Here is a 27,664-nt window from a genome sequence, read left to right on the forward strand (position 1 = left end):
GATCATTTTAAACCGGTAACAAAATATCTTAATCAGAAATATCTTCGGACTCTAGAGTAGACTATTTTTATTGTTTTTTTTTAATGCCATTTTGAATGTATAGATAATGTGTTTTTTCATACTGAGCAGTGAGCACATCGTGTGGTAAATACAAACCGAAAAGACCAAAGCTACAAATTGGTTTTTAGAGATGATCTAGAGAGAATAATGCCCCAAATAAGAAACAAAGGAAAACACGGTTCTGCGAATTATTATTATCGCGATAACAGTTAAAGTCTACGCGTCCATAAGACAGAAGAATCTATCATATACATGGTATACATCGGATTTTCGACGTCGTTATACCGTGTATCCAGTATAATTTTATTGTTCAGGGGCTCTACGATAATATCAATAATATTCGATTGCGGAATATCGATATTGAAATGGACTCTAACCGCGTAATACGCATTTGTAAACGACCGTCCACTAACGTCGTCCTCTTTTATTTTCTATATAGTTAATATTACAGTTTATTTATGTGAGTGTACACTGTACATTAAATTCGCTGCCCTTTTAGGAGAGAGGAAAGGCACAAGATTGATATAGTTTTTGGACACGATGTTTTGTCCATTATTTTACAACCCCTTGTAGATAAATGCAGACTGTGCAAGGATATGCACTAAATACTAGCGAACGATTAAAAATTACGATAAAAAGTTATCTAAAGAGTGTCGTCAAAACCATAGACTGCTGCAATGTTTAAAATATTAAAAATAATTTTAATTGGTTATATCGTTATTTATTAAGGTATGGACATGAAATGTAAAAATCTTAGATAATTGTAATATACTAATATTATGTGTATTAAACCAATACATCATGATAATTTATTTGAGATACCTATTATTTTATATAAGAGAATAGTCGATATATAAACTTTTGATCCACGCTAAAAGACAAGAAAAATTCTACTTATAAAAAAGTAAAAACCTAACGTATTTGCACATATATCCTGCAATACAGACATACAGGTCTCATAATTTCGCAAGTTGCACTTGTTGTAAAAAAAAATTGAACCTCTGAAATAGCATGAAATTTGACAAGCATTCATACGCCACAGCCGTCGTTACGGCATAACTCCGTAACACGCACGTATTTACGTGTATTTCCATTTGTATGATGTGAACGACAATTTAAGTGATGTGGTTTTCCAGTCTAGCAGCTATCGCGCCCAAAGACGGGGGTGGAGGTAACACCACGCCATCCTATAAAATCCGGTTAAACATGAGAAATCACACAAAAGCTATATACACAAGATCCGGATTGCAAGGAAAAAAAGTACACTCAAACATATTATTATAACCTGACGTTCTACTGCGAATACGGTTGCCGCAGTCTCGTGTGCAAGGAATAACATAATATTTATACAGAAATGAAAGTTCCTAACACCTAGAGTTGATATATATATTAATTATGCATATCATTTATAAGATAAGGTATCGTTATAATATAAATGTATTATAATATATGAAGCATGGTCGAACTTTAAAATAACAATATAAATTATACTCTTGATATGATATTATTATTATTATTACTCGTAAATAGTTAAGCATACGTTAAATATAACTGCATTATGTGTATATATTTAATGTTATCCATACAGTAGGGTGGTTCTTTTAATTCGTAGGACGAATCAGCAGTTAGCATTTAGTTGTAGCATATGCCATATCATAAATAATTCCTTATTAGCCTTCCAAAAATCTAACAACGAGTTAAACAATGGACAGATTCAAAGCTCATATATTTTGCAGAACCGATATAGGTATTAAACAAATATAAAAATCCCAATAATACCAAACATTTACAAAATGTAACACCTAGCTAATAACATACCTATATAGGTACCTATTATGTTAAATTATGTCTATATTAATATCCTTATTCGAATCAATGCTCTTTTGTTTTTATCTTTGATCAGAATATTAAAACTTAGCTACATAATTACATATTAATAATATCAACAATTGCGTGATGATAAGTCTATTGGATATACTTTTGGCCGGAAGATAAAATGTTTTGTCCACTAACGCAGTCTGTATAATGTATATAGTATATACCACATTAAACAGGAAAAATCACTCCGTCTATACCTATACATATTATAATATACACACATGTGTGGTAGGATCTCTTTTATGAAAATCTCATGCAAAAAGTTTATTAAAAAACATTATTTTTATGAATATAATATGTATATACATATTAGTATCGTTATGGTATATATAGAGCTCGAATCCCGAAAGAAAAAAAATCTACCAACTTTCCGCATCCACGATATTGCTGACGGTCCTTAATTTGCTGGCTCGTGTGGTAAAAGCTACGTTGCGCCTCAGTAGCTATCCTTTCCTTTATATTTGACGATACAAATAACATATTCAAAAAGTAATTCATAACACACCCGAATTGTTTCGTATACATCATGCCGCAGGAAAAATACAATATACATAAATACAACCTATAAATGTATATTTAATTTCGAGCATATTACGTACGCATACATGTTGTATAGAGTACACATGACATATATGATTGGATCGAATATCAATACTGTAGCTACGTACATTCACGCATATATGAATAAATAATTTTTTATAAGAATATAATCCGTTGAAAAATAAATACATAAATTAGTTCAGGTTTTAGTTTCGTAAATGTAATAATATAAAATATCGTTGTTATTATTATTATATTCTGTGTATAATAATACTCAGTTAAAAACGAAATGGTGTACATACACGAAAATGAACATAAAATATACGAGAAAAAAATTACAAATAAATGCCACAAAGCATGAAACTAATTTCCAGGTAGGTAAGCACCGTGTCTGACGACTAGAACGTACGTAATATGTAATATTATGTTTGCAAAAACACACACATCACACCACACATATGCACGTATAATACATAATATGAATATCTATATACTGCTGCAGAATTCCATAGTCCAGCGAGTAGCAAGTGATGTATATTGCATTACGTACTTGTATATCACTTGATCAACAGCAGATAAGAATAAACGTCAAGTCTCCCGTGTTACATTTCTTATCATACATATTTTAATTATTTGTATACACATTGTTATTAATTATAACGGTTTTTATACCGTTGCCATTTGTTCGTTAGCTTGTTGGTTTCTACGTTTCTCCTTTTTTAAATCAACATTTTCCATAAATATATTAATTATGGCGAGTACCAACGACTATATCCGGCGTTTTATTCGGTTTCCATTTATTTGTATGATTTAGAGCAACGGCTAAATGTCTGTATGATTATTTACATATATTATAAATGATAATATGATATAATAATGTGTGTAAATATATCGATGCTGCAGCGCTTGTCGGTTGAAACGATGTTGGCATACACGCAATATGTCAAATGTCACGTTGCGTGTAAAAAAAAAAACACGATCAATTCCACTTTGTCGAACTTGACACGACATGGCACTTCTTTAATATGTATAATAAATACTTCCTCAGAGATGTTACGCATCATTTCAAAATATATTATAATAATATATGCGCCTGCAATGACCGACCATATAGAACCACTGCGAATGCTGGTAAGTCAACAGCCGATAACACGACGTTTGGCCCAAGGCGGCTATTGGATGTAAGTATGGTTGCGCGATTTTTTTTTTCATTGTCTTGAGTTCGACTATTTAAAAAAAAAATTGCCGATAAAAACTATGAGCAGCTGTTACTGACTCGACGCAGTCGATTTAACGCCTTTCGTAATGATGGCTTTAATTATTATTATGATGTACGATATGACTACATGCGCACGACTATAGTAGTATACATTGTGTTTGTCTTAAAATAGTATGCTCTCTTATAAAGTATGACATAATAATATGTTGAAAGAAAATAATGTATATAATATTTTATATTCGATTTTACTAAATATATTAATTGAAGATATACTATTAAGTATTAGGTAATACGTAGGAAATAAAATGAAGATATCTTAATTATTATAATTGATGCAAGAAAGAAAAATCAATTTTAGCTTACTAAACAAACTCTTTAAATAGACAATGGTCTTAGTGTTATTAATATATATGTAAAAGATTTAATGTAGTCGACTTCTTGTAATTAAAAAATAACTTAATGTTTGTTTTTTATAGTTTGTATAGTGTACTCGTATAACTATATAGAAGTAATATACACAAAAAAGTACAGGAGTTGAATCTTCTTAACTTTACTATTTTATTCATCCTGGACGTCATAATACATGTTCGTAAATTGTTATGCCTATATATTTCCAATTTTTTTTTCAAGTTTCTTCACTTATTTTTAATTGTTATCCTTGACCTTAAATTCATCCTTGTATTCAATAGTGTTATGGCTCGACATATGCAGCCCCAATGGTCCATTAACCGAGTACAACTTGTTACGTTAATTTACCTTGATATGTTATTGTTCTTAATAGTTAATTATGTCTAAAATAGTATACACTACAAAACTGTAGACGACATTTCAAAATTATAAACAATTGTTATTAATTAACAAAAGTGCGTACAGTTTCTAAATCATGGATTTTAAGTTAAAAAAAAGTATTTAAGTTATGTATATTTAATTACTTTATAAGTAATATATTAACAATTAATAGGTTTGCAAAGCTAGGTATTCAGCAAAAGTATATCAAGTTATTTTGAGAAGATGAATTTAAAACTTAAATACTTGATGTTCGATTTAAGTAATGAGTTTTAGTTAATTTTTAATTATGATATTCCTATTATATTACTAATAATAGGCGTATCAACATAAAATAATTAATAATAAAATTGATCTTGCAAGTGACATTAAAAGACTTTTAGTGGGGTAGATGAACAAAATTGTAGCCTTAAGTCATACATTCGTATTATATTTAATTTAGGAAATGAAATATGTTAACTTTGTGAACTTAAGATTATTATTTAAAGAATAAGTACGTTACTTAATCATTATAAAAAATATGACTAATATTTATTTAACTAACTTATTTTTATGAATTAATATTTACATTGAAAAAATTATTTCTGTTGCGCCTGTTTTGCATGATTATTTTATCAAGGTTTTCCTCGGATTTTCCAAACCTATTCACCCATATTATATTTACATGGTAAATAAATATAATACATTCTAATTAATTTTTAAATAACGGTTAGAGGGATATTATGAGACGCAGCATTCGTACAAGTTTCTGTGAATAATGTATGTATATATAACGCTATATGCAATATTATGCATCCTACCTTGACGAGTAATACCGTAATAATATTTGTAATCCTTAGCAAACGAGTGGTTGACGACTAGTATTATTAGGCTGCACTATTGTTTTAACTATTGTACTGCACTCATAAACGGCTAGTTCAAAATTGTTATGAATCAAGATCCGCGGTCGAAATTCCGTTGCACTCCTGGACGTAAAGAATTTAAAAAAATCTCAGGCGATCTCAAAACGTCGACAGTGACGACCGTCTTAAAATATTAACCGATGGAAAATATAGCGGTTACCCGGTCACCGCTTTAAGCATACGATGCTTCCTTAAATTGTGTGGAAGTTCTGTGAATTCTATTAGCAAGTTTTAAAAGTTTCTCAGTCCTCTTTACACGCCGGTAACAAAGATAAATTTGGCCGAGGTGGTCGAGGCGACCGCCAACCATGTCATAGTATGTGCCATGCGGTAGAAATATAGATGGATAGCAAGTAACTGCGATATTTTCTTTTTGTCGGTAAGTCTTATAGTAAATGTTGTCGCCGTCCGATTTAATAAAATTTTCGATCGACTGCGTCACAAAGCAATAATGCAATGCAATTTTTACAAAATAAGGCTTTAACAAGCATTCCTGCTTCACTCGTTGTCCGTAGATTGGATATTAGGTGGCTCGTATAATAGTTAAGGATTAATTTAAGATCAGTCACCTATATTATTCAAACTTTCCTTGTAGGAATATAGCGACAATTTAATATATTCTATTGTTTTTAAGTTTGATTTTTTATTGATAATATATCAAATACATGATGAATAATACATCGATACGTAAAACTCTTACTGTATTTACCACAGTGCATTACAGTTAAAATTATTGAATAATTTATGTTAATTAGTATTGTTACGAACATTTTGGTGTTTATTTCTATAGTTAAATATAAATATAAAATATAAAATCAAATTATTAATATATTTTTAACCAAATAAATAATTTATTTCGAATAGTAATAAAATTTCAACGAAATCAAAAGTCTTTGAGGAGTCCCCTTCCACATTATCATGTCATGCATGTGCGTGTGACGCCGATGCAATATACGTATATAACAGTATAATACGACTACTGTGCTCCTATATAGTAGTATATAGTCCTAATACAAGTTTTCACTCGGACATTGGCCTTGATCGCCTCGCGCGGGGAGATCACTGTACACACATACATATACACACACACATATATATTTTTATAACGTATAATGCTACAGTGTGTACGATACTATATTATTATTATTATTATTATTACGCGTACGAATATAATAACACACTCGTGTATACCAACACACAATGCGACGGAGTAGGTTTTTACTTTCTGATAAGTCCGTAAAATACGCACACACACTTATGCACGTGTTTGTGCGAGTATATAATAATATGTACCTACCTAGCGGGAGACAATGTTTGCGGAATGCGTTTTCGTTTTTCACGCTTTTCCTCGATATATCATTTCGATTATTACTTCACGATAGTAGTATACATAACGCATATCTATCTATATGTTATTATGTCATTACGCGTATATCTGCTATATAGTATCTATAAACGTATTTTTCACACTCACGCGCACATCTGTAATATAATAATATAATACTCGCGACATATTATGATGTATAGACAATATATATATTATAGAAACATTGTACGTCGGGCGACAGTATTGAATTTGTATACAGGTATATAATACCGTGTAATTACACGGGTTTATCGAAAAAATTCCGCCTGCCGTTTGTATACGCACGCCGATCGAGCAAACGGTGGCGACGCGATGGTTAATACCTCCATAGTGGCATAAATGGCGGGGAAACAGGTGGAAGTTATTACAATAGGCTAACGAAAAATAATAATAATAATAATAATAAAACCTTCTTTACAATATTATAATAATAAAAATATTATATAGGTACCGTAGGTTATATTATTTTATATTTTTTACGTCCATAATACACGTGTATAGTGTAGCAGTTGTCGCAACACTACACCGGTGGCGGCCGCGTTGTTTTCCATTAACCGGGCGCCATTGTGCCGTATTTGCGACTGAGGTTAATATGTTGTTTAACGCGCGCGCGCGCGACGGTTTCGGTTTTACCCCAAGGTCGCGACGCCGACCGAAAAGGATCGGCCGCGGCGAAATGCGTCGCAAAATTAAAACCATGTACATATAAACCACATATACGTATAAGCCGAGCCGTTGCAGTGTCATTAGCTGACTGCGTATGTTTTCCGTGTAAAGAATTAGATAATATTATAATACGAGCAAAGAATGTTTATGGTCACAACGTTAAACCATACACTGATTAAGATATAAGTCAGATGTAATTAAACCGATAGCTTTTTCGATATTATTTCTCTCAGTTCTCCAAGAATTGTCGACAGAAGTGAAAAAATCAAATACTCGCCTGGTTCGTTAATTGACAACCAAAATAGATAAATTAAGCTGCTACGACCGAAATTCACAAAATCGTGATATTTTGAAATCAGGACATTCTATATATAGAACACTCTATATAATAGGTATTATGTATATGTACAGCGTAGGTGCGTAGGTATAATACGATACCATCAAACCGTTATTGTTATTATATTTCGCCGAATTGTATATATTCGCGATAATAGTAATAATAATAATAATAATAATAATAATAATAATACTGTAGACACCGCAATAATGGCGTTATTTAGTGACGACGGTGGCGGCGTATCCGATGACGTGAGTACACGGGGCGCGGAGGGATAAAGGCCGGAGCGATAAAACGCCACTGACCGCTTGACGGGGTAGCGGCGACGGCCTTGGCGGATTTTACGTCGACGACGCGGACGCTCTTACATGTAACATTATATCCGTCTGCCGTTTTAGGTACACACAACTATTATTAGTATAACATTATTATTATTTATTATAAACGTCCGGCCGAGAATATCATAACGATCGCGTCTACCACGGTTAGGTCGCGGCCGCATGGGGTCACGTTTATAATAGTGACGGTAAGTCGGACTTTGCCGTAAACTCGTATCATAATAATAATAATTGGTCTGTGGTCGGCGGTCCGAAAATAACGACGTTTTTAACCTACCGACTCGTGCGTTGTTACGTGTTTTTTTTTTTTTTTTAATTCACCTTATACCCATTAACCCGGATCGATCCTCGCGCGCCCGTGTTGACTTTTTCAATTTTATTTTGTATTTTTTTAATAAGGGCGACGAACGTGTGTTTAATTTGTTTCTTTTTTTAATTAACAATAAATCGGCCTTGCTCACGGGATAAAAAATAAGCCTCTGTAAACACAATAATATATTGTATACATACATAATAATGCACGTGACGGATTTTAAACAAAGACAAAAAATTAACTCCCCGAAACTGACATAGCATTAGAGTTTATAAAATACTGCTACGGGACGTAATATTTTGATGATAAATTGACGAATACACGGTTTGTATAGGTATTAAATAATACACAATTTTAAAATATTGTTCGAATCGAATGATGTTTACATTAATTTAATATACAACATTTAATATTTATGGACTTAAAATTATAAAATATTATATAATTTATCTTTGTAGAAATACCTACACGTTTTCACAAATATTATTTAGAACAACCACGATAACTTTTTTTTTATACTTCTGGAAGGTTAGACAACAACAAAATTTATAATTTATACACCTATGTCCTATATGATTAATACAATATTTTGTTTGTTTTACTTGCTTAATATTTTTAAAATAAACTGAAAACTATTATAACATTTGATGAAACCAAATTTGTACCATATGACTAATTCGATAAGTGGTAAATTATATAGTCAATTAAATGAAAATTATATACCTTTAACTAAGTTATTTGTTGACTTTCATTATTATGTTTTTTTGTTTTTTATACCCAACTCATAACAATTATGCAAATATCACTTTTCAATAGTTAAATAGTTATGTAATTGTTTTTTTATTTTTTCATTCTGCGCAGTTTAGTTGTATTAATAAATAGATGCGCAAATATTTTTCACATCTTAATAAAACGTTTTCTGCAGTACATTTGTTTTAAATGCGACGTACTCGGTAGTAATACGTCATACCGTTTTCATTTTATTAGTTATATCTTTTTTTATTGCGAAAGGAACCATTTACGTGTACAAAATAAATGGGGACTAGAATTTTATATGAGTTTACCATGACGTACATATTATTATATTTTAATTTTCGCAATCCGGAATACTAAATTTATGTCATTACCCAATCTAATTTTGTAAATCCATAGCGTTAACGCTTTACTATATTATTATTTCAATATACATCCAAGACTTAATCTGATACATTTACACTTTATCAGACAGTTTAGTATATATAGTGCAAACGTGACACCCGCAATATACGTACATGAGTGCCAGAGGCAAAATACATCTATAAAAAATTATATATTTAATATTATATGGTCTATGTAATATGGATAGAATGAAGAATATGCAAATTCATTGATAGCGAAGGAGAGGAGAAATTACTGAAAGTATATTATTGACGAGATTATTGATTAACTACTATGATTAATATTTATGGGTATATACATGGGTAACACGTGTTAGTTGTTAAATCATTTTTTATTTTGTTTTTTAACCAACAGATTTTGAAAATAGGAACACCGCAAATAAGATGACAATAGAATTTATTTTTTAAATTATTCGTACTACAATTTTTATATGCAGGTGTACAGCACAAGCTGTTTTTGTTATTAGTATTGAGTACCTACGTACTTATAGGTACAGTGTGTACACTGCAGCTGTACCTTTAATAAAGACAAAAGATAGTGTCTGTGTTATCATGCTATTCAACAATAATAACTTTTTTCTAAATAATCTTTGAAAATCACCGTGTTTTACTTCCTATATTCATTTAAAACTGTTTGTTTTATATTACGAACAATAGGATGTAATTAATTTACTGTGATAAGGAAAATGGTAAAAATTGTATATTATTATTATTCATCGAGTGTTATTTTTTTTGTATATGATTTAGCGTGTATAATTATTATTTAAAATATGGGTCTATATAAGCCTATATAAAGCAGACATGCACGTTGGTACAATAATGAGGCACCCTTTTAACCCTACTGGCTTTACTCTTATAATGTATACATGTATATATCATAATATTATATATTAATATATTTGTATTACGACGGTAAGTATACGTATTTATCTTAGAACATATTGCATTACGGTTATATTACGTTATTTTTAAATTCATGATTGTCTGCGGTTTACACAAGTTAAAAAATTGTATAAAATCACCATCATTTTTACAACACGGATTTTTGATAACACTATAATTTATTTTATTATAAATAACCTATAACAGATATTAATTATTTTGTATGACAATGCTCGTAGAAATATCATACAAACTACAAAGAATTAAACTTTTTTTCCTCCTTAATAATTTATCGATATTATTGACATTATTATAATATATTATGAAATAGGAGATAGCTGTATTATTTTACCTTACATTGATTTTATCGAAACAGTACGCAATTAACCCAGCGTCATATGAAAAAATGTTATTTTGCAAGATTTTTTTTACACGTTTTTAATAAATGGTAGGTAAAATATGGCCTATGAGATAAATAGTCGAAACTGTTTACTATAGATCCGCCGCCGAGTGTTTTAAAGAGTTTAAGCAGAGATTACAAGTGAAAACATGGCCGCCAACCGATCTCAGCTTCACGCACGACCGTCTCTGTTGGCCCGCCGTTTATAATAATAATGATAATAATGATGATATATCATACACACACATATATATATACATATGTATAGGTACCGTTCTTCGCGATGATTATGACACGTCTTCCTCTCCACCGCACCACATATTATATACTGCCCGCTGAGGACTATCGTGATTATATTACGATGCCGCAGTTGCATATTATCTCGTCTTATCGAGCACGGATCGCGGGCGTACAGGTTACTATACGCTTTCTTCAAAAGAGGAGAGAAACAGTAAATGGAGACGAAAATAATAATATGATAAATGTATCTCATTCCTATGCGAAAATAAGAAAACGTTGTAGGTAAGGTTAATTGTTACTAAACGATTTCCGCACATGTAATAATGTTTTTGCATGCGATATGATCCCTATTTATATACGAGACTACAGCCGAAGCTACAGCTAAGTATGGAAACGTTCATTATATTCAATGTTTATATTATTCATTTGATTATATTTTTTGTGTTTTTGTTCGCGTTTATGATACAGTTTTTTGTTGATATTTTATTTCGCGAACTGGGTACCGGATGTGAAATTTCGAAAACCGAATCATCGTCGGCTGATATGACGATCGTATTATTATGATGATGTAGATCGTTACACATCATATATGTTTTATAAATGTGTATACAGTTACAAGCGTTACGTCAATTACTTCACGAGCTCATAATAAATCCATACGGACTACACACACTACACATATGCACATGTATTTATAATATAGTTCAGTCGTGCAATTGAACGAGAAATAATGAATAATTATTATGTATGTGGTGGCTCGCGATATTATTATTACGCGTACAATATCAATAATTTTTGAGCGGGCTAGCCTTGTTTTTCTACTGTTAATGTTTGACTAAACATGATATTATCTAAACGATTATAATTGTTTATCGGACCTTCACAACAGTCGATTATTTAAAGTTAAACTATATAATATATATTATACTTAAAGGGAGAGAGACATTTTTCAATCACATTCTACATTATAATAATGACATAATATATCATAGGAATGACGATAATTTTATACTTTAAAAGTAAAATTTAACTTGTAAAAAATTACGTTATAATTAAATGAATGCCGAAGGATAATAATTTCGGTATTTAGAATTTAACCAACCAGTTAAGTATAATCATAAATTATTACATGGATATATAGAAACATAATTTTGTCAGTTTAAAGATATTATTATTGCCTAATGCTTGTATTTTTGAAAGTCATAAAATATTGTACATATATTAGACATCAATGTACATTATTTCGTGAATAATTTAATTATTATACAAACATCATATTAAGTACGTATCTTGTACGTACACAGTACACAGTTCATATTGAAAATGATTCGGGACAATTAAATGCGTACCGTGTCAAACCTTTGGACTAATCGTAATCTCATAGTATTGAATAAATATTTATTTTATACTACATCACATAAAAATTGATTCTCAGGATATTGATAAAATATATATTATACTTATATTATAATATTGTACTATCATATCGCGCACTTTAGTTTCGTTCACAATACCTAACGATATACCTACAGTGATTTTTTTTCATCGTGAATCAGACATATTATTAAATTTTTATCAAGACAATAGATATTAAACGATTTTTAAAATGCATTTTAAATTATTTGAATCATAAAAAAAAAGTTAAATATCAAAGTATAAAGTCGTCAAAAGTTTAAAAAAAAATGTAATATTGTATAATACGCTCAGTATATATATTGTCTGGTTGACGTTGAATAAACATTTTATGTACAATAATAATAATACGATAAAGAATGGCGAGCGTGAGGTATAATTAAATGTATTAAATTTAATTTTTTTCCATTTTTTAATAAATATTTGTTTTTGTACTGTCCTACCACCGGAAATTCTTCTAATGCCTATAATAATAGTATTACATGTATACAGTGTTATTCCATACCTATACATTTCGACAACACAATAACATAATACCTATATATATATATATATATATGATCTATTTGCACTGCGAATAATACACATAATACATCATCACATTATAATATATAGGTACTGGGAGGATTTGAAATCGTTCTGACTGTAGGTATGTTGTGTTTAGTGAATATTTATTTTATCGGTTGTCACCGTGATCTGTACAGACAGATAGATACAATGCAATGGCTAATGAACGAAAGGTTTCTCAAAAACAAAATGTACCAAAACACGCGCATATTATTATTACTATTATAATAAACACTCTTGTATTATGCGTTTTGTTAGTAATGACCGTGACACTATACCTATATACATACGATATATATACTGTTGTAAGTCGCGTAAACAATAGGGTGTCGCGTAAAAAACACACATGCAGAGTATCGTCTGTACAAAACGCAAACATCCTGGATTTCACTTCTATATGATATCCTCTTTTAATGGGTCGTAAAACCGCCGAATACGATGCGTCGTTCGAGTTCATTGCGTTCCATAGTATACGTATATTTTAACCATTATTATTATTATCGTATAAATACGACCGACCGCGAGAACTTGTCCTTATGGGACGTTTTCAAACGGATCGTATACATATAAATACCTATGTATAATATTATTATACGCTGTTGATACCTATCGACTAGGAGTGTTTGCGGCGTGCAGCCATATCGTATATACATATAGCGTGCGCTGCTGCAACACTTTTGTCCTATCTTTGTAGCGCGGTCTTTGTTCGAATTCTTATTTTTTTATTTATCGTGTACTCGTTATTACACAATTTACGTTTACACGACACGAACTATTATAATATTATAATGCAGTGATTAGAGAAGACCGCGATTTAGAGGTACTTATATTACGTTTCCTGTACGAGTACTCCTATTCTAAAGCCTATAATATAATATAATAATAATAATAATATTATATGTTAAAGCATAACAAAAATTGAAAAGTCTCGCATGTTATGAGCGTATGACGTTTGATGAAAATCTCAAACTGAGAGAGATGGTATTTAATAATTTTATGATTTTCGATAGGTATACGAAAGTTCCGATTGATCCAGAAACAATACATTCTACAACTATTGTATGGTATGCGGTATATGGTCAGTATGATTTTATTTTTAACCGTGGTATATTTTGTAAATCATTAACCGCATTGTACCCGTACTGGGACCGCTACTAAATACGCGCGAACGATAAATAAAGACAAATACTACCCTACCTATCTGAAAATGTAGCCATTTCGATACGTACAAAAATCTTAACACTACGAAAATACTGTATTTTACTATAGCATTACATATTATAATATAATATTATTTACCTAACAAAATATAATACCACGTGCTTAAAATTAAATGTTTTTATTAAAAAAAAAGAACACTGACCTTCGTCTCCTGGCCGGTATGATGCCGAACGGCAGGCGAAATCCACCGGGCGAATTGACGGCCGAATTTGCGGAGCCGACCGGCGTCCCGGGCGGCTGATGGGGATGTTGGAAAGGGGCGGGCAACAGGGACGCCTGCAAGTTGGCCGCCCGGGTGGCCATGGCGACGTCGCACACGCCACCGCCGACGGTGGTGTACAGCGGCGGTGGTAGGTGCGAGTTGAGCAACAGGTCGGGCAGCCTGTCCTGGTCGACAGGCACGGCGATCGCGGGCTGCTGCTGCTGCAACAGAAGCGTCGGCGGCGGCGGAGGCAGCAGCGACGACGACGAAAGCGCGGGCGGAGGCGGCGGCGGCGGATGGACGCGCCGCTGCTGCTGGAGCCGTCGTTCCCGGCGTTCCCGCCGCCGCTGTTCCCTGTACGCGGACGAGCACGCCGTCTCGTCCGTTTGCGCTTCCGTGGACGCGTAAGTCCTCTCGGCCTGAGGCTTACCACCGCCGCCGTCCGCCGTCGCTACGGCGTCGCCGCCGGTTATCAGACCACTCCCGTTATCCATCGGCACTACGACGCGCACTCCGTTTTCATCGCAAACGTCGACGTCGTTATCCACTCGACCGAGGTTTTCGTCCTCGTAAATGCAATAGTAATCCTCGTCGTCGTCGTCGTCGTCGACGTCGACGTCTCCGTTATCACAACACCAATCACCCGCACTGACACAACGCGACGGAACGACACGCGATGTCGGACGCTGTACGTTTGACTGAACGTCTGCGTCGAGACGCGAACGCAACACTGTCCGTCCCCCTTCGACGGCAGCGGCGGCGGCGGCGGCGGCAGTGCCTCGACGCTGAGGCAGCGATCCATGCGGCGGACAGCGGTAACCGGTTGTCGTCCGCGCCATAACGTCGTTTATATTATGTGGGTCACCGAGGACGGCCTCGGTTTCCGCGGTACACCAGCAAGGCGGTGGAGGCGTTTTGTCGCCGCCGCCGCCGCCGCCGTCGTCCAGCAGACGGCACACCGACGATGAACACGAGCCGGCCGACCTGGAAATAACAGAAAAAAAAAACGAGCCGGATGATGAGAAGGAAAAAAACAGGAAAATCATACAAACCACACAATGCGATTGACACAATATAACAATAATTAAAATCATTACCCTACTTGTCGTACAGTATGCTATATACTTGCTTGCGGTGCGTTTAAATCTCATCGCGAGTTTCAGATCGACTCTCCGGCGAAATCGTTATTTGAACGATGTGTCGTGTTAATGGCTTATAAGTATACTTTATATCTGATACTAATCACTACTATCTATTGTCCTAGAATTGACAGAAATATCTCCAACCGATGGGGCGGGAATGAAAAACTTGTTCCGCATTGGGTTTTCCGAGAACCTGTCATATTTTGTAACCATTATTACTCACTACTCCCGAGTATACTCTCATATACACCTATTTTGAAAATACCATTTTTTATAGTATTAAGAAGTATGCACACACATAATTACAGTATACACACAGTTTTTGTCCGGCAACCCCGAATACAGCTGTTAGAACTATTACATCACGAATTGCCCAGCTATTACATCATTGTTTTAAATTCCAGGTGTTAATTTTAGTGGTGCATATATTACCTAATTTATTGGTGTCCTAGTGCGCGCATTATTGCCTTATGCTTGCGGGCCAGTACAATTATCACAATATGTCCATTGTCAGGGTACTAAAAAATGATTTAAATAAAAACCAACTTGGGTTTTCGATAACTCCGTTGTATCACAAATTATCATACACGGAAAATTTAAAATTTATTTTTTCTCATTCATATTTATGTGAATTTATGGTTTATTTGTTTTTCTGTAGGCTTGTCGATGAAAAACATTTTCTAAAAATTAATAAATGCTTTTTGAACATTTTAATGATAAAAAAGGATTTTAATAATATTATATGAATTTAGAGATGGGATTAAAAATATTAATCCATGTTTTCAATTTTATTAGTTAATAAATTATATTTTAATTGAGAGTACTTAAATCATTTTAAAATTCAAACCATTACTTTTTATTAGGTTTATATAATTTAATTTACCTATGTAGGAGGTATCTATATTTTAGTGATATACTCTTAGTGACGCAACTAGAACTTACTTTTGAACCATAGTTCAAGTGTTATTCATTGAGCCCAAATGTTTAAGTCTTTAATCAGTAATTATATACAATTTTACCAGGGATAGATAAGATGTCCCTTTGTAACAAAAATATTAATCGTTAAAAGATACATTTAGGTAATGACTTATGGTTGTGAATAATATTTTATACAAACTGCAGTTCCTACTACTGGAGTACAAAATGACATATACATGGTGTATATAAGTGTGTACCTATGTAATTGTATAATAATATTATTCAAAGTATTTTTTATACACACAGAATTATTACATCAAATTTGAAAAGTAAACAGACATTGCATGACATAGTATATTTACAATTCAAATTAAAATACTTATACTTTATGAAAAGGTTTTAATTTTCAAGTAAATATATCATGTTTTTTATTACAGAAATAAAATATGTTGGGAATGTTTGATGGAGTTTATGGTTAGTGACTCACAAACAGTTGTTTACATTAACTACAATTTAGTGACCAAAAGCGCAACTATCTCTTTTTATATTTTTTACCAAAAAGGTTCTGTGGCCGAAGAACAAAGATTTTTTGAACAAAAGTTTAACTATACCTTACTGCACTAGGTATAGAGTTCTAACTTAGTATAAGTATCAGTTTTTTAGAATTTTTTGAGAAAATGTTTTTAACAAACAACTATTTAGGTGTAACGGCACAAAAAAATATGTGGGAATTCATATTATACAAAGGTTCTTGTAACTTTATGACGTGGAACAGATTCCTAAAATTGTGTTCATAAAATGTAATATTTGAACTTATATAACATTTTTATTTCACATATTATAATAATCTATATGTCCTAAAGGCCAACCGTTGCGCAAAACATATTTTTCAGATGTTAAAATATTATTTTATTTATATTATTTTTAGAAAAACACTGAAATACAAACTAAGTAAGTAAAAAATTACATTTTATACTAAATGCATTAACAATAGTTAATTCATTTAAAATACTAGATATTATTCATTATATATTTAGAACTGAGTTTAAAAAAGTTAAACACCTGGGTATAATAATAAAATCCACACATACCATTTAAATAACTAAGATCAAAGATGTAACTTTAAAATGTCAATATAATAATAAATACATTAATTAAAGGAGATTATTTTAATGGCGGTTAAATTTAATATGTTCTTATGTTAATCAATAATATAATAAACGTTTTCATGTATACTTATATTATCGCATGTTTATCGATATAATATTAATAAATATAATATTAATTAGGTTTTAAAATGTATTTAATAAATATATTTATTAAATAATCTTTCAAAAAATTAATTTGGTAATATTAAAAAAAAAAAAAAAATTGAAATATACCTACAATATAAATAAAAAATTATTTAATACTGATATTTGTCTATTATTATCAAATTTACACATACTTAACTTCACATAAATATTGCAAATAAAATTGTATTTAATAAAAAAAGTTATACAGTTTAAAATAGATGTATTTTTATTTTTGTTTTAATTTTTTATCCAATAGTAATATTTTAAAGAAATAGATTTTTTTGTGACACAAATTTTGATGAACTATTCTTATACTCCAGTCTCCTATATGAAATGATTAAGTCAAGACTTCAAAAGCTTTTAAAATAAAAAGCTTTAAAAAACTTATTTAACATTATACTTAAAATTAAATAAATTAAGACAAAACCACGATTTATCTATTATTTTAATTTAATCATCCTTAAGATAGTATACGTTTTAAGAGTCATAAGAGACGTATTTAGTAGTAAATACGCTATTCAGAAAAAAAATATTTAAAATGTTATATTTTTAATAAACGTAAAAAATAGTATTAAAAACTGTTCACACTTGTAATATGTATTATATGCTGCAGAATGCAGATAGTATAATAGGTACTGTATTAAATTATTTAATTCGTGGTATTTAAATCGTTGTGTACAATGTACATAACACTAATTAATAAAACTGAACTTTTTTGAAAAATTTTTTTAAGAATAGAAGAACACCATTCTCGTGAAAACGTAAAACTAGTAACTAGTTTTAAAACTCACATTAATCCTCTCTTCATAAAATCAAAATGACACTAAAGAACTTTCAGTATGTATTTCCTGTTCCAACTTAGCAAAAATTAAGATTTTCAAAACTTTTTATTTACGAATAGATTGTACAATACTGTAAACGCGCGTTTTGAAATTTCTTCCTGAATCATTCCTTCTTTTGTAAAATAAAGTTAAATGACAAATTTGTAGAAACGACCCGCAAAAATTAGTTATGGAAGCCTCCTTTGTTAATAAAAATTAAGATTTACAATTTTTTTTTTTATGAATAGATTACACGCCATTCTTAACATGCACATATATTTTTGAAATTATTTAAAATTTTTACATGAATGTAACATGTCACATTTTGTTGGTTATTGTTTAAATGTACCTACCATTTACGTATTATTTTCAATGGTGGCATTACATTTTAAATTGACTTCAGTCTAAAAAAAATGTTAAATATAATAATACATTTCTGTTGCGATAGTATGTAAATTGTGTTTCTAAAACATTAGAATATATTTTATTTAATATAAATGTTTGGTAAGCATGCACATTTCACATTATACATTTTATACCAGTAGGTATAACACTTGTAGTTTGGTATTTAATATTATTTTTATTTTATTTATTGCAAAAATATAATAGTTAAGAAAATTTGAGACATTATCTTGTACCTATTTAATATTTATATTATATAAAAAACATATGTATTATTGTATTAATTAAAATTATTGAATTAATTATTTAAGAATTATTATCGGTTAAAATATGTCTAATAAAATATTTATATTATCTATGTTCATTAAAATCATTAAATTTGTTCAGTATGTAAATTTATATTTAGACATAAGTATTACAACCATATTTAAATATTTTCTAAAAGTAAACTAATTAAAAAATGCTAAATTTTAAATATGTATCAATAGTATACATTTTATAAATTTATTCTAGTATTTTTATTGAGAATGTCTCAAAATAAAAATTAAGAATAGATTAAACTATTAAATTAAATTATACTAGGAAGAAATTAGAAAAAAGTAAAAACATTAACTGTTGAATACCTATGTTAATGGTGTTAATACTTATAGAATATAAAATATAAATCATTGATCCATGTATTTAGATAAAAGATTAAGTTTAATATTATGGTTTATGTTCACAAAGACCATGATGTATCTAGTTACTATTATTATAAATATTACATGAGCAAAGAATAGGAATACTGTAATAATTTATACTAAATGTTAATTTGAATGATGTATATAGTACCCTGTGTGTATACAATATTAGGATCAATATTTTTTAATTGGATCAAAGTATATAATAAATATAATACATTTATAGGTTAAAATTAAAATTTGGACATTTTAGTTTCAACAGCTCTTATTTTTAAGGATATTAGTATAATAGTATCGACACTGATATAATAAAGTTACAGGTAATATTGTAAAATAATTATAGGATAATTAAACATTAACTCACTCGATTAAAGTTTCTAATTTAGTTTAAAAACATTTAAACTGCATTTAGCCAATTACTGATCATTATAATATTGTACCTATTGTGTTGTAGTCAAAACTTTTAAAACGATTGTATTACCGTCCAATTTTTTTTTTTACTTATACTTTTACTCTCTTCTAACGAATAGTAACTGACAAAAATCAATTAGTCACCATAAATTATACTGTTCATTTAAACCCAAATAAAAGTATTTTCTACATTTTCATGTCCTTTGTGTTTCATTTTGATTAATTATAATATAATTTAATTTTGTTACTTTCCGTAAATATTTTATAAATAATAATACAACATAGAAAGCAATAAAAGGGAACGTATAATTAAATTTGTATATTGTAAACTAGAAAAAATTAAAACATTGACAATGCATGTCTTAAATTAGACGTAAAGGAAATCCACTGACATTTTGTTATAATATATTATTTATTGCAATACAAAAATAATGTATTGTTAAATTCAAAATATTCTCCCGATTATAAACTATATATTACTATATACTATTCAGGTACCTACCTATGCGTATAGTTAATTATTTGCGCCTCTCTTGAATAAATAGAACAACAATTTTTATTAGTATATAATACTATTTTAATACTTGTGTGCGTAAGTACAATATCAATATTTATATCGCATCTCCCTTGTTAAGTGCTTGAGTCTCCCAGTTTGGGAACCCCCTGTACTAAATATTTTAATTTGTAACCACTCATTCTAGAAATTTGAAATGTTTTCATAATTTATGAGTTTATTTATAAATTTTGAATTTAAAATTATAAATCACATTTTTATTTATTATACACAATATTGTATAAGTTATACCTATTCGAAATATTTTTTTTAGTACAGCATATAAAATAGTATTAGTATACCTATATAAATGTAGCCTTTCTTCGACATAATTTAATGCGTATACTAAAATGTTTATTTCATAGTATTGATTTAAATACACAGACAATAGACATTAATACAATATTAATGTAATTGTTGAACTATAATTATTAATAAATGTTAATTAAAAAAAAAAAAAGACATTAGTATAATATTATTATGTTATTGAATGTAACCATATACATACAATTTATATAATTTTACATATTGTATTCAATTTCATTAATAAAATATCTTGGCTGAAGTCGTTGTTCATTTTTATCAGCAATGTAAGTCAGTGAGAAATTTTACCAACTCATTAGGTACTTTATTTTAATTTTTAACACATCCATAAAAATGGAAAAAATATAAGTAATTAAATAAAATAATATATTTTGCATTACAATTGTTTACAATATGATATGAGGTAATCAAATATACCTGGATCATTACTTTTTTTTTTAATATAATCTATTGTGTAGCTTATGCTACAAAATAAGAAATACAATAAGTTCATTTGTAAACAATTATTATTAATTTTTTTTTGAAATTTAAATGAAAACAGCCATTAATTTATGAGACGGAGATAATTACAATTAAATCACAATGCTGTTATTAATCAATAACTAAGCCAATACCAGTGATATTTAGATGTATTCATTATAATTAGTGTAAAATAAGGTTGATTTCATTGGTTTAATAATAATAATTGTCTGTCAATTCTTTAAAATTTCTCTACATTCTTTTGTCGATTTTCCACCATTATTATGAACGTTTTCTATACTTAATTACCCTTTATAAACGGCTGTGAATTGTGGGCTCAACAACAATGTTTAATGAAGCAGTTTTTATTTTTCAATCAATAAATGGAAATAAATTTGACCAACACCAATTTTACCACTTGATTTTGAATTATATAACAATAATAAAAAAGATTTATCGAATAAACTCTTGAAGAGCAGAAGGTTTATTCATCTTTTTAAATTCCTTGCAAAATTGCGATCAATCGTATTAACTATAACTTATTACTATACACACACAAAATATATAGATAATATACTTACTAATACGATATAATAATATGATATATTTTGTTACTGTTAACTTAAAATTAAACACAATTTTTATTTATTTTTTTTTAAATTATGTTTTCTTTTGTGAAAAGTAAATATTAAAATAAACCGAAATAATAAGGTAAACAAAAGTACGTTATATACATGAATTGGTTATATAAAATATGCTTAGTTACGTTGGTTGTAATTGAAATAATTTTAAATACTGTGTTAAACGATAAATACGTCACATGCACGCTCTGTATATTTTTCATTAATATTCAATCGAGGCATGTCGATTAGATGTTATTTAAATGGTGTAAAATAATGAATATTGTGTAATATCATCGTGCACAATATAATTATGTTTTCAGAGCACATTAAACGATTATTGGCCAATAAAAACTACGAATTTTAGTTAGATGTAATGTACTAAACATTACAACAAATATTGAAATATAGTATTAAGACCGTATATAGATTAAGATTGAAATAGTTTTAAATGATTGACGTGATTTTGTATGGATACTACAATATTTTTGATTGATATTAAGTTTATATTATAGAGTATAAATAGTATTTGTATCCCTATATATTAGTTCGGTAGTTTATTTTATAATACAATACATAACAATTTATATATTATGTAAGTATTCTCAAGAATACAAATCTTAAACATTAACAAACTAATTGACATTCTTAAATAAAATACTTTTTACTTAAACAAAGTAGTTTACTGAATACTACGAACAACTTTCAAGATCACTTCAATTTTTAACAATTGCATATATCATCTTTATTTTAATTATTTCCAGATTGGAAAGTTTAGAATTAAAATAACTTATTAGTTATTTTTTTACCTAATTAAAAATTTTATAAAATAGGAGACAAAGCCAAGAGTGCAGTTATGATCTCATTGGAACTTTTAAGATATATAATATAATTCATAAGTTATAAATGTAATTTTTAAAATATAATTGTTGCTATTAACTAGTATTATACATGTATTCGATTTACATAAAAACTATAAAACATATATTATTAATATGAATGGATTTTTATTATAATGTTAAGTGTCTATAGACTATAATAGTGTTTTATAAAATTAAAAATAAATTTAGACAATTTATATAATAATTTCACATCTGGTATTATAAATTAATTTAAATCAGATGGATACATAATGAAAATAAAAGGTTTATGTATCTATGATTTAGTTATGGGTACATCTATTAAAATAATTATAATGTAGCCTAGACAAATTGAGAAATAAATTTAGGCTTGAAATAAATATTCTTTATAAGGAGTATTCATTTAATAAGTACATATTAATAGTAATACGTACCTATAAGTAACTTATAGATTATTTATTATTTTTGATTTCTTATAAACATACTTATTTTAGAAATTATTGAATGACTACAAGTATACTAGTAATAACTCAAAAATTATTTAAGTTGCTTGTATTTTTAAATACTATGCTATTTTTTGTTGATAAGAGAAAAATCTTTGATTAGGGAGAGGATCATTAGTGATATATTAGTAAGGGGTACATTATTATAAACTCAATTATTGTTAATATTTTATATTATCTTACTGATCAAATCATATTTTTAAAGTACGATTAAACATAATATTTAATATATTATATCATAATTAGTACATGGCAGATATAATAATATTGTGATTTAATTATTAAATTGACTAATATTTATTTATTTTTTTAAATTTATATAGTAGACAGAAATTAAACAATTTTTTAATTAATTTTGGTTTGATTTATTTTTAGTCTCTCATTAAAGAAAATTTTTCTTAATATATTTTTTAAATAATAAATTTATTTTTCAAATAAAAGTAGTTTTTTTTCTTATATATAATAATATAATCTTATATAATTTTCTTCTATACATAATATATTACTTTATTTTTCTATAAATCAATAAAGTATATGAGTTATATTGAAATTATATATTTTTGTCAAAACAAAACTATACTTTTGTATCTCAATTCTCAATATAAGATATTTTTAAATATAATTGTCTAAATTAGAACGTTTTAACCCATTTTTAAAGCAATGGTTTGTGGCTTTGTGTCAATGCACGTACATTATACCAAGGATTTTTGATTAACTGCATTGCGTGTAGTCATGTTCGGTATCTCAGCACGTGACTTAAAGTTTAACGATTTGAACATGATTGCAATATATTTAATAACCACAATTTTAATAATGAATTAAAAGTACTTGAAGTAAATTAAAGTTTTCTTTTATACATTTTAAATAACATTCGTATTATTGATACTTCAAGACGTATTCAAGTAGTTATTAGTTAGTAGGTATAGGTACATAAGTACATTTATAAACCAAACATTTTTTTATAATGAAAAATGTAAAACCCATTATTGTTATTTGTTTTTCAGAGATGTTAAAATTTAATATTTATTGTTATGATATTAAAGAAAAATAATTTTTAACAAATTTTAAAATGTAGACAAATATTGTTACAATTAAAGGAATCAAATATTTGTACAAATATATAAGAACACTGTTAACAAATTAAAAAAAAGCAAGTAAATATTTTGACACCTCTAAAATAAGTCTTGTACTCATTAAAACTTAATTCGACAGCGATGCCGTTAAAACGCAAGTAAATATTTGTGTTTAATGTATACATTAAGACGTTAACGGGCACAAAAAATATGTTAAAAGATAACGAGAGATGACGAAGACAGGGATAGGTGAGTGGTACATTCTATTCAGGGATTAAACAAGTCTATTTAGGGATTTCGTCCTTGAAATAAGAACGAGAGTGTCTAAGTAGTTCTTGTATGTCATGTATAATATATATTATAAACATTTTGAAGTCATTGTTGAGTTTTGTTTATTTATTAGGATTACCATGTAAGACGTTTCTCAAAAAGTTTTTTTTCCTAGGTATTCTAAACGCCATAAGGATTTTATACTTATACGGTGGTTGATAGAATCCGTATAAATGATAAAAATCTGACGGACGAAAAACAATTATGAAACTAAAGATACCAAAAATTAACACAGTTCCGTAGTCAGCAATAAAACCAGGGAATTAAATAATACATTTATCATGTCATTTGTGGACAATCTTTGTTATATATAGTACAAACATTTATAAAATAACAAAAAGAGAAAAGTGATATAATATGAAATAATGTTATTTATTTAATTTTTCTACTGCTAACACGAGACAGATGGATTAAACTCAAGTGAAAATTACCGTAATATTTTTTTTTATACAAAACCACATCAACAGTATAGTATATATATATGGAAGGAACGTATACTTATACTAAAAAAATCCCTTCGAGTAGCGGAAGCTTGACATTTTATAATATTATTTAAGCATCCTTAAGCTTAACACATAATGACACTATACTGAAATGTATATTTTTCTGTATTAGTTTTTTACAGTTCTACTGTCTATTTTTTAATAAAATATGTATAATATGCATTTATCTCGTGTTTAATTACTCAAGTGTCAAATGTCCATTTGGTTAAATATATTAATTTCAAAGGGCAATAACAAGAAAATAAATTAAAACTTTCAACAGCTATTTAAAATATTATATATAGGGACTGACGGGAAGTCCATTTAGTAAAATTATAATTTCGCTTTCAAATTGATTTTCTGGAATATTTCATTTACATAAAAGTAATTTTTTTTTTATTTATAACTGTAAATAATTTTAAAAATGTGTTTAAGTTTATTATTGATCTATTTTCATTAAATAATGTATATACATTGATTGTTAGAAGAATTCTGACTGAAAAAGTATTTTAAAAGAAATAATAAAGTCACATTGTAAATATAATTTTGAAAGTTTGTTAATTTAAAACAGTTGCATAAAAAAATCAATAGTATAAGTAAGTATATAATTTATTGTTTAATATATAAATATATAAAACCTAAGTGTATTGTTTATCGTAAATTATGATACACACTGTATAATATGTTTTAAGCTTGTTTACAAATACCTTTTAAAAATTATCACTCAGTTAAATTATTTTTGAATAATTAACATGTATTATATATTAAATTTTATAATAAATATAATTGAGCTTGTTGTTCTTTTATTAATATCAGCGAATAGTAAAATTAACAACAATTAATTAAAACCATCAATAATATAATAAAATAATTTTATATTGAATGAACATGTACGTATATACATATTATAGATAAACAACTATAAACGCGGTGAATTATAAAGTCATAATATAATGTTAGAAATCTGTTAATAAATTGTGACCCTATTCTATTATAATATAATAAAAATGATCACGAATGATTGAATAATAACCAAAGTTATATACCTATATACCCTTAGGCCATCATCATATTTTAAAACGTTACCGTGTTGTGTTATGTTAGATTTTAAACATGTTATATGATAATAATATAATATTAATCTTTGTTCCAAATACATATTATTGAAGTGATCGTGACACCGTGTGCATAAATACTACAATGAAGTTTTAAGACCAATTTCTAAGACAAGTGAATCTAACGAAACAATAATATATATAAATATGGGAGTATCATATTATTATCATTATTTATTAATATTGAGTACAAAAAAATCGTACTACTAGATCCTAATACATTTTGATACAGCTTTGGCGATAACTTTCGAACGTTGCAAATGCTTAAATGTATCCGTCGACGAAATTTAGTGAAGGGTTAAATCTGAAATTGCAATCTGAAAAGATTGGAGCAAGAGATCTCTACACGCGAATGCAGTACGACACGAACGTCGTCGTTATTGTATGTCATAGACTATTATAAATAAGTAATCATGACATTTTCCGTTGATTGATCTTTAAACAATTTCTAACATTATTCACCTATATTAAGGAAGGTATTAATATAACCTAGTTCTTATAATACATTTCATTAGAGTACCGAAATTTAAAATAGTAGGTATCAAAAACCACTTTGAATATATAATATATAATTTTTAGGGTTTTATAATAAATTATAAATTTTTTTAATATGTTCATAGTTAATGCTCGGAAGAAAATTAAGTAATAATACTATTTAATAAAAAAAAACTATTGAAACATACTATATAAGTATTAATTAATATCATAATATAATGCTTTGTTTGCAATTCATTGCAGTAGTATGGCTTTATATATTATGTTTTACTTTTTATCACTTCTTTTATATCTTAGCTTATCTTATTTTCATATAAAACCATTATTTACTAAAACTAGAAATGAACCTTTTTTCTGTAAATGTAGAAATTCAAAAATGTAAGCTTAAAAACCTAAACTGGGATTGTAAAAACCTTACAGATTTTATGCTAGTTCATAATAATAGTATGGTGTGCAGTGCTGCGAAATTCCGGCGAAACAAATCTGTTGACATACTTGTATATACCTACATATATTTAAGCCTTATCGTCTGTACCGGTATGACAAACCGAATGGCCCATTTCCCTAAGATTAAGTTTTGGCCGCCACTTCAAGGTAAGATGCACAATGTCATCTATATTGTTCTCAAGATTTTTTCGGAGATAGCCAGTTTATTATGACTCTATACTGTAACTGTTATTTAGAATTAATCGTA

At 28.7% G+C, this 27,664-nt stretch overlaps 1 protein-coding gene across 2 annotated transcripts in view; it reads right to left on the reverse strand.

Annotated features, from left to right (window-relative positions):
• Positions 1–27,664, reverse strand: part of LOC114131563 (uncharacterized) — a 190,268-nt gene that overhangs the window by 59,219 nt on the left and 103,385 nt on the right. For both annotated transcript variants that reach the window (XM_050200626.1, XM_050200625.1), the window contains one exon: positions 14,428–15,471. In XM_050200626.1, coding sequence (XP_050056583.1) covers positions 14,428–15,471 — 1,044 coding nt within the window. The remainder of the gene's footprint in view (positions 1–14,427; positions 15,472–27,664) is intronic.

Source organism: Aphis gossypii, chromosome 2 (assembly GCF_020184175.1).
Source record: "Aphis gossypii isolate Hap1 chromosome 2, ASM2018417v2, whole genome shotgun sequence".
In the NCBI taxonomy this organism is placed as follows: domain Eukaryota; kingdom Metazoa; phylum Arthropoda; class Insecta; order Hemiptera; family Aphididae; genus Aphis; species Aphis gossypii.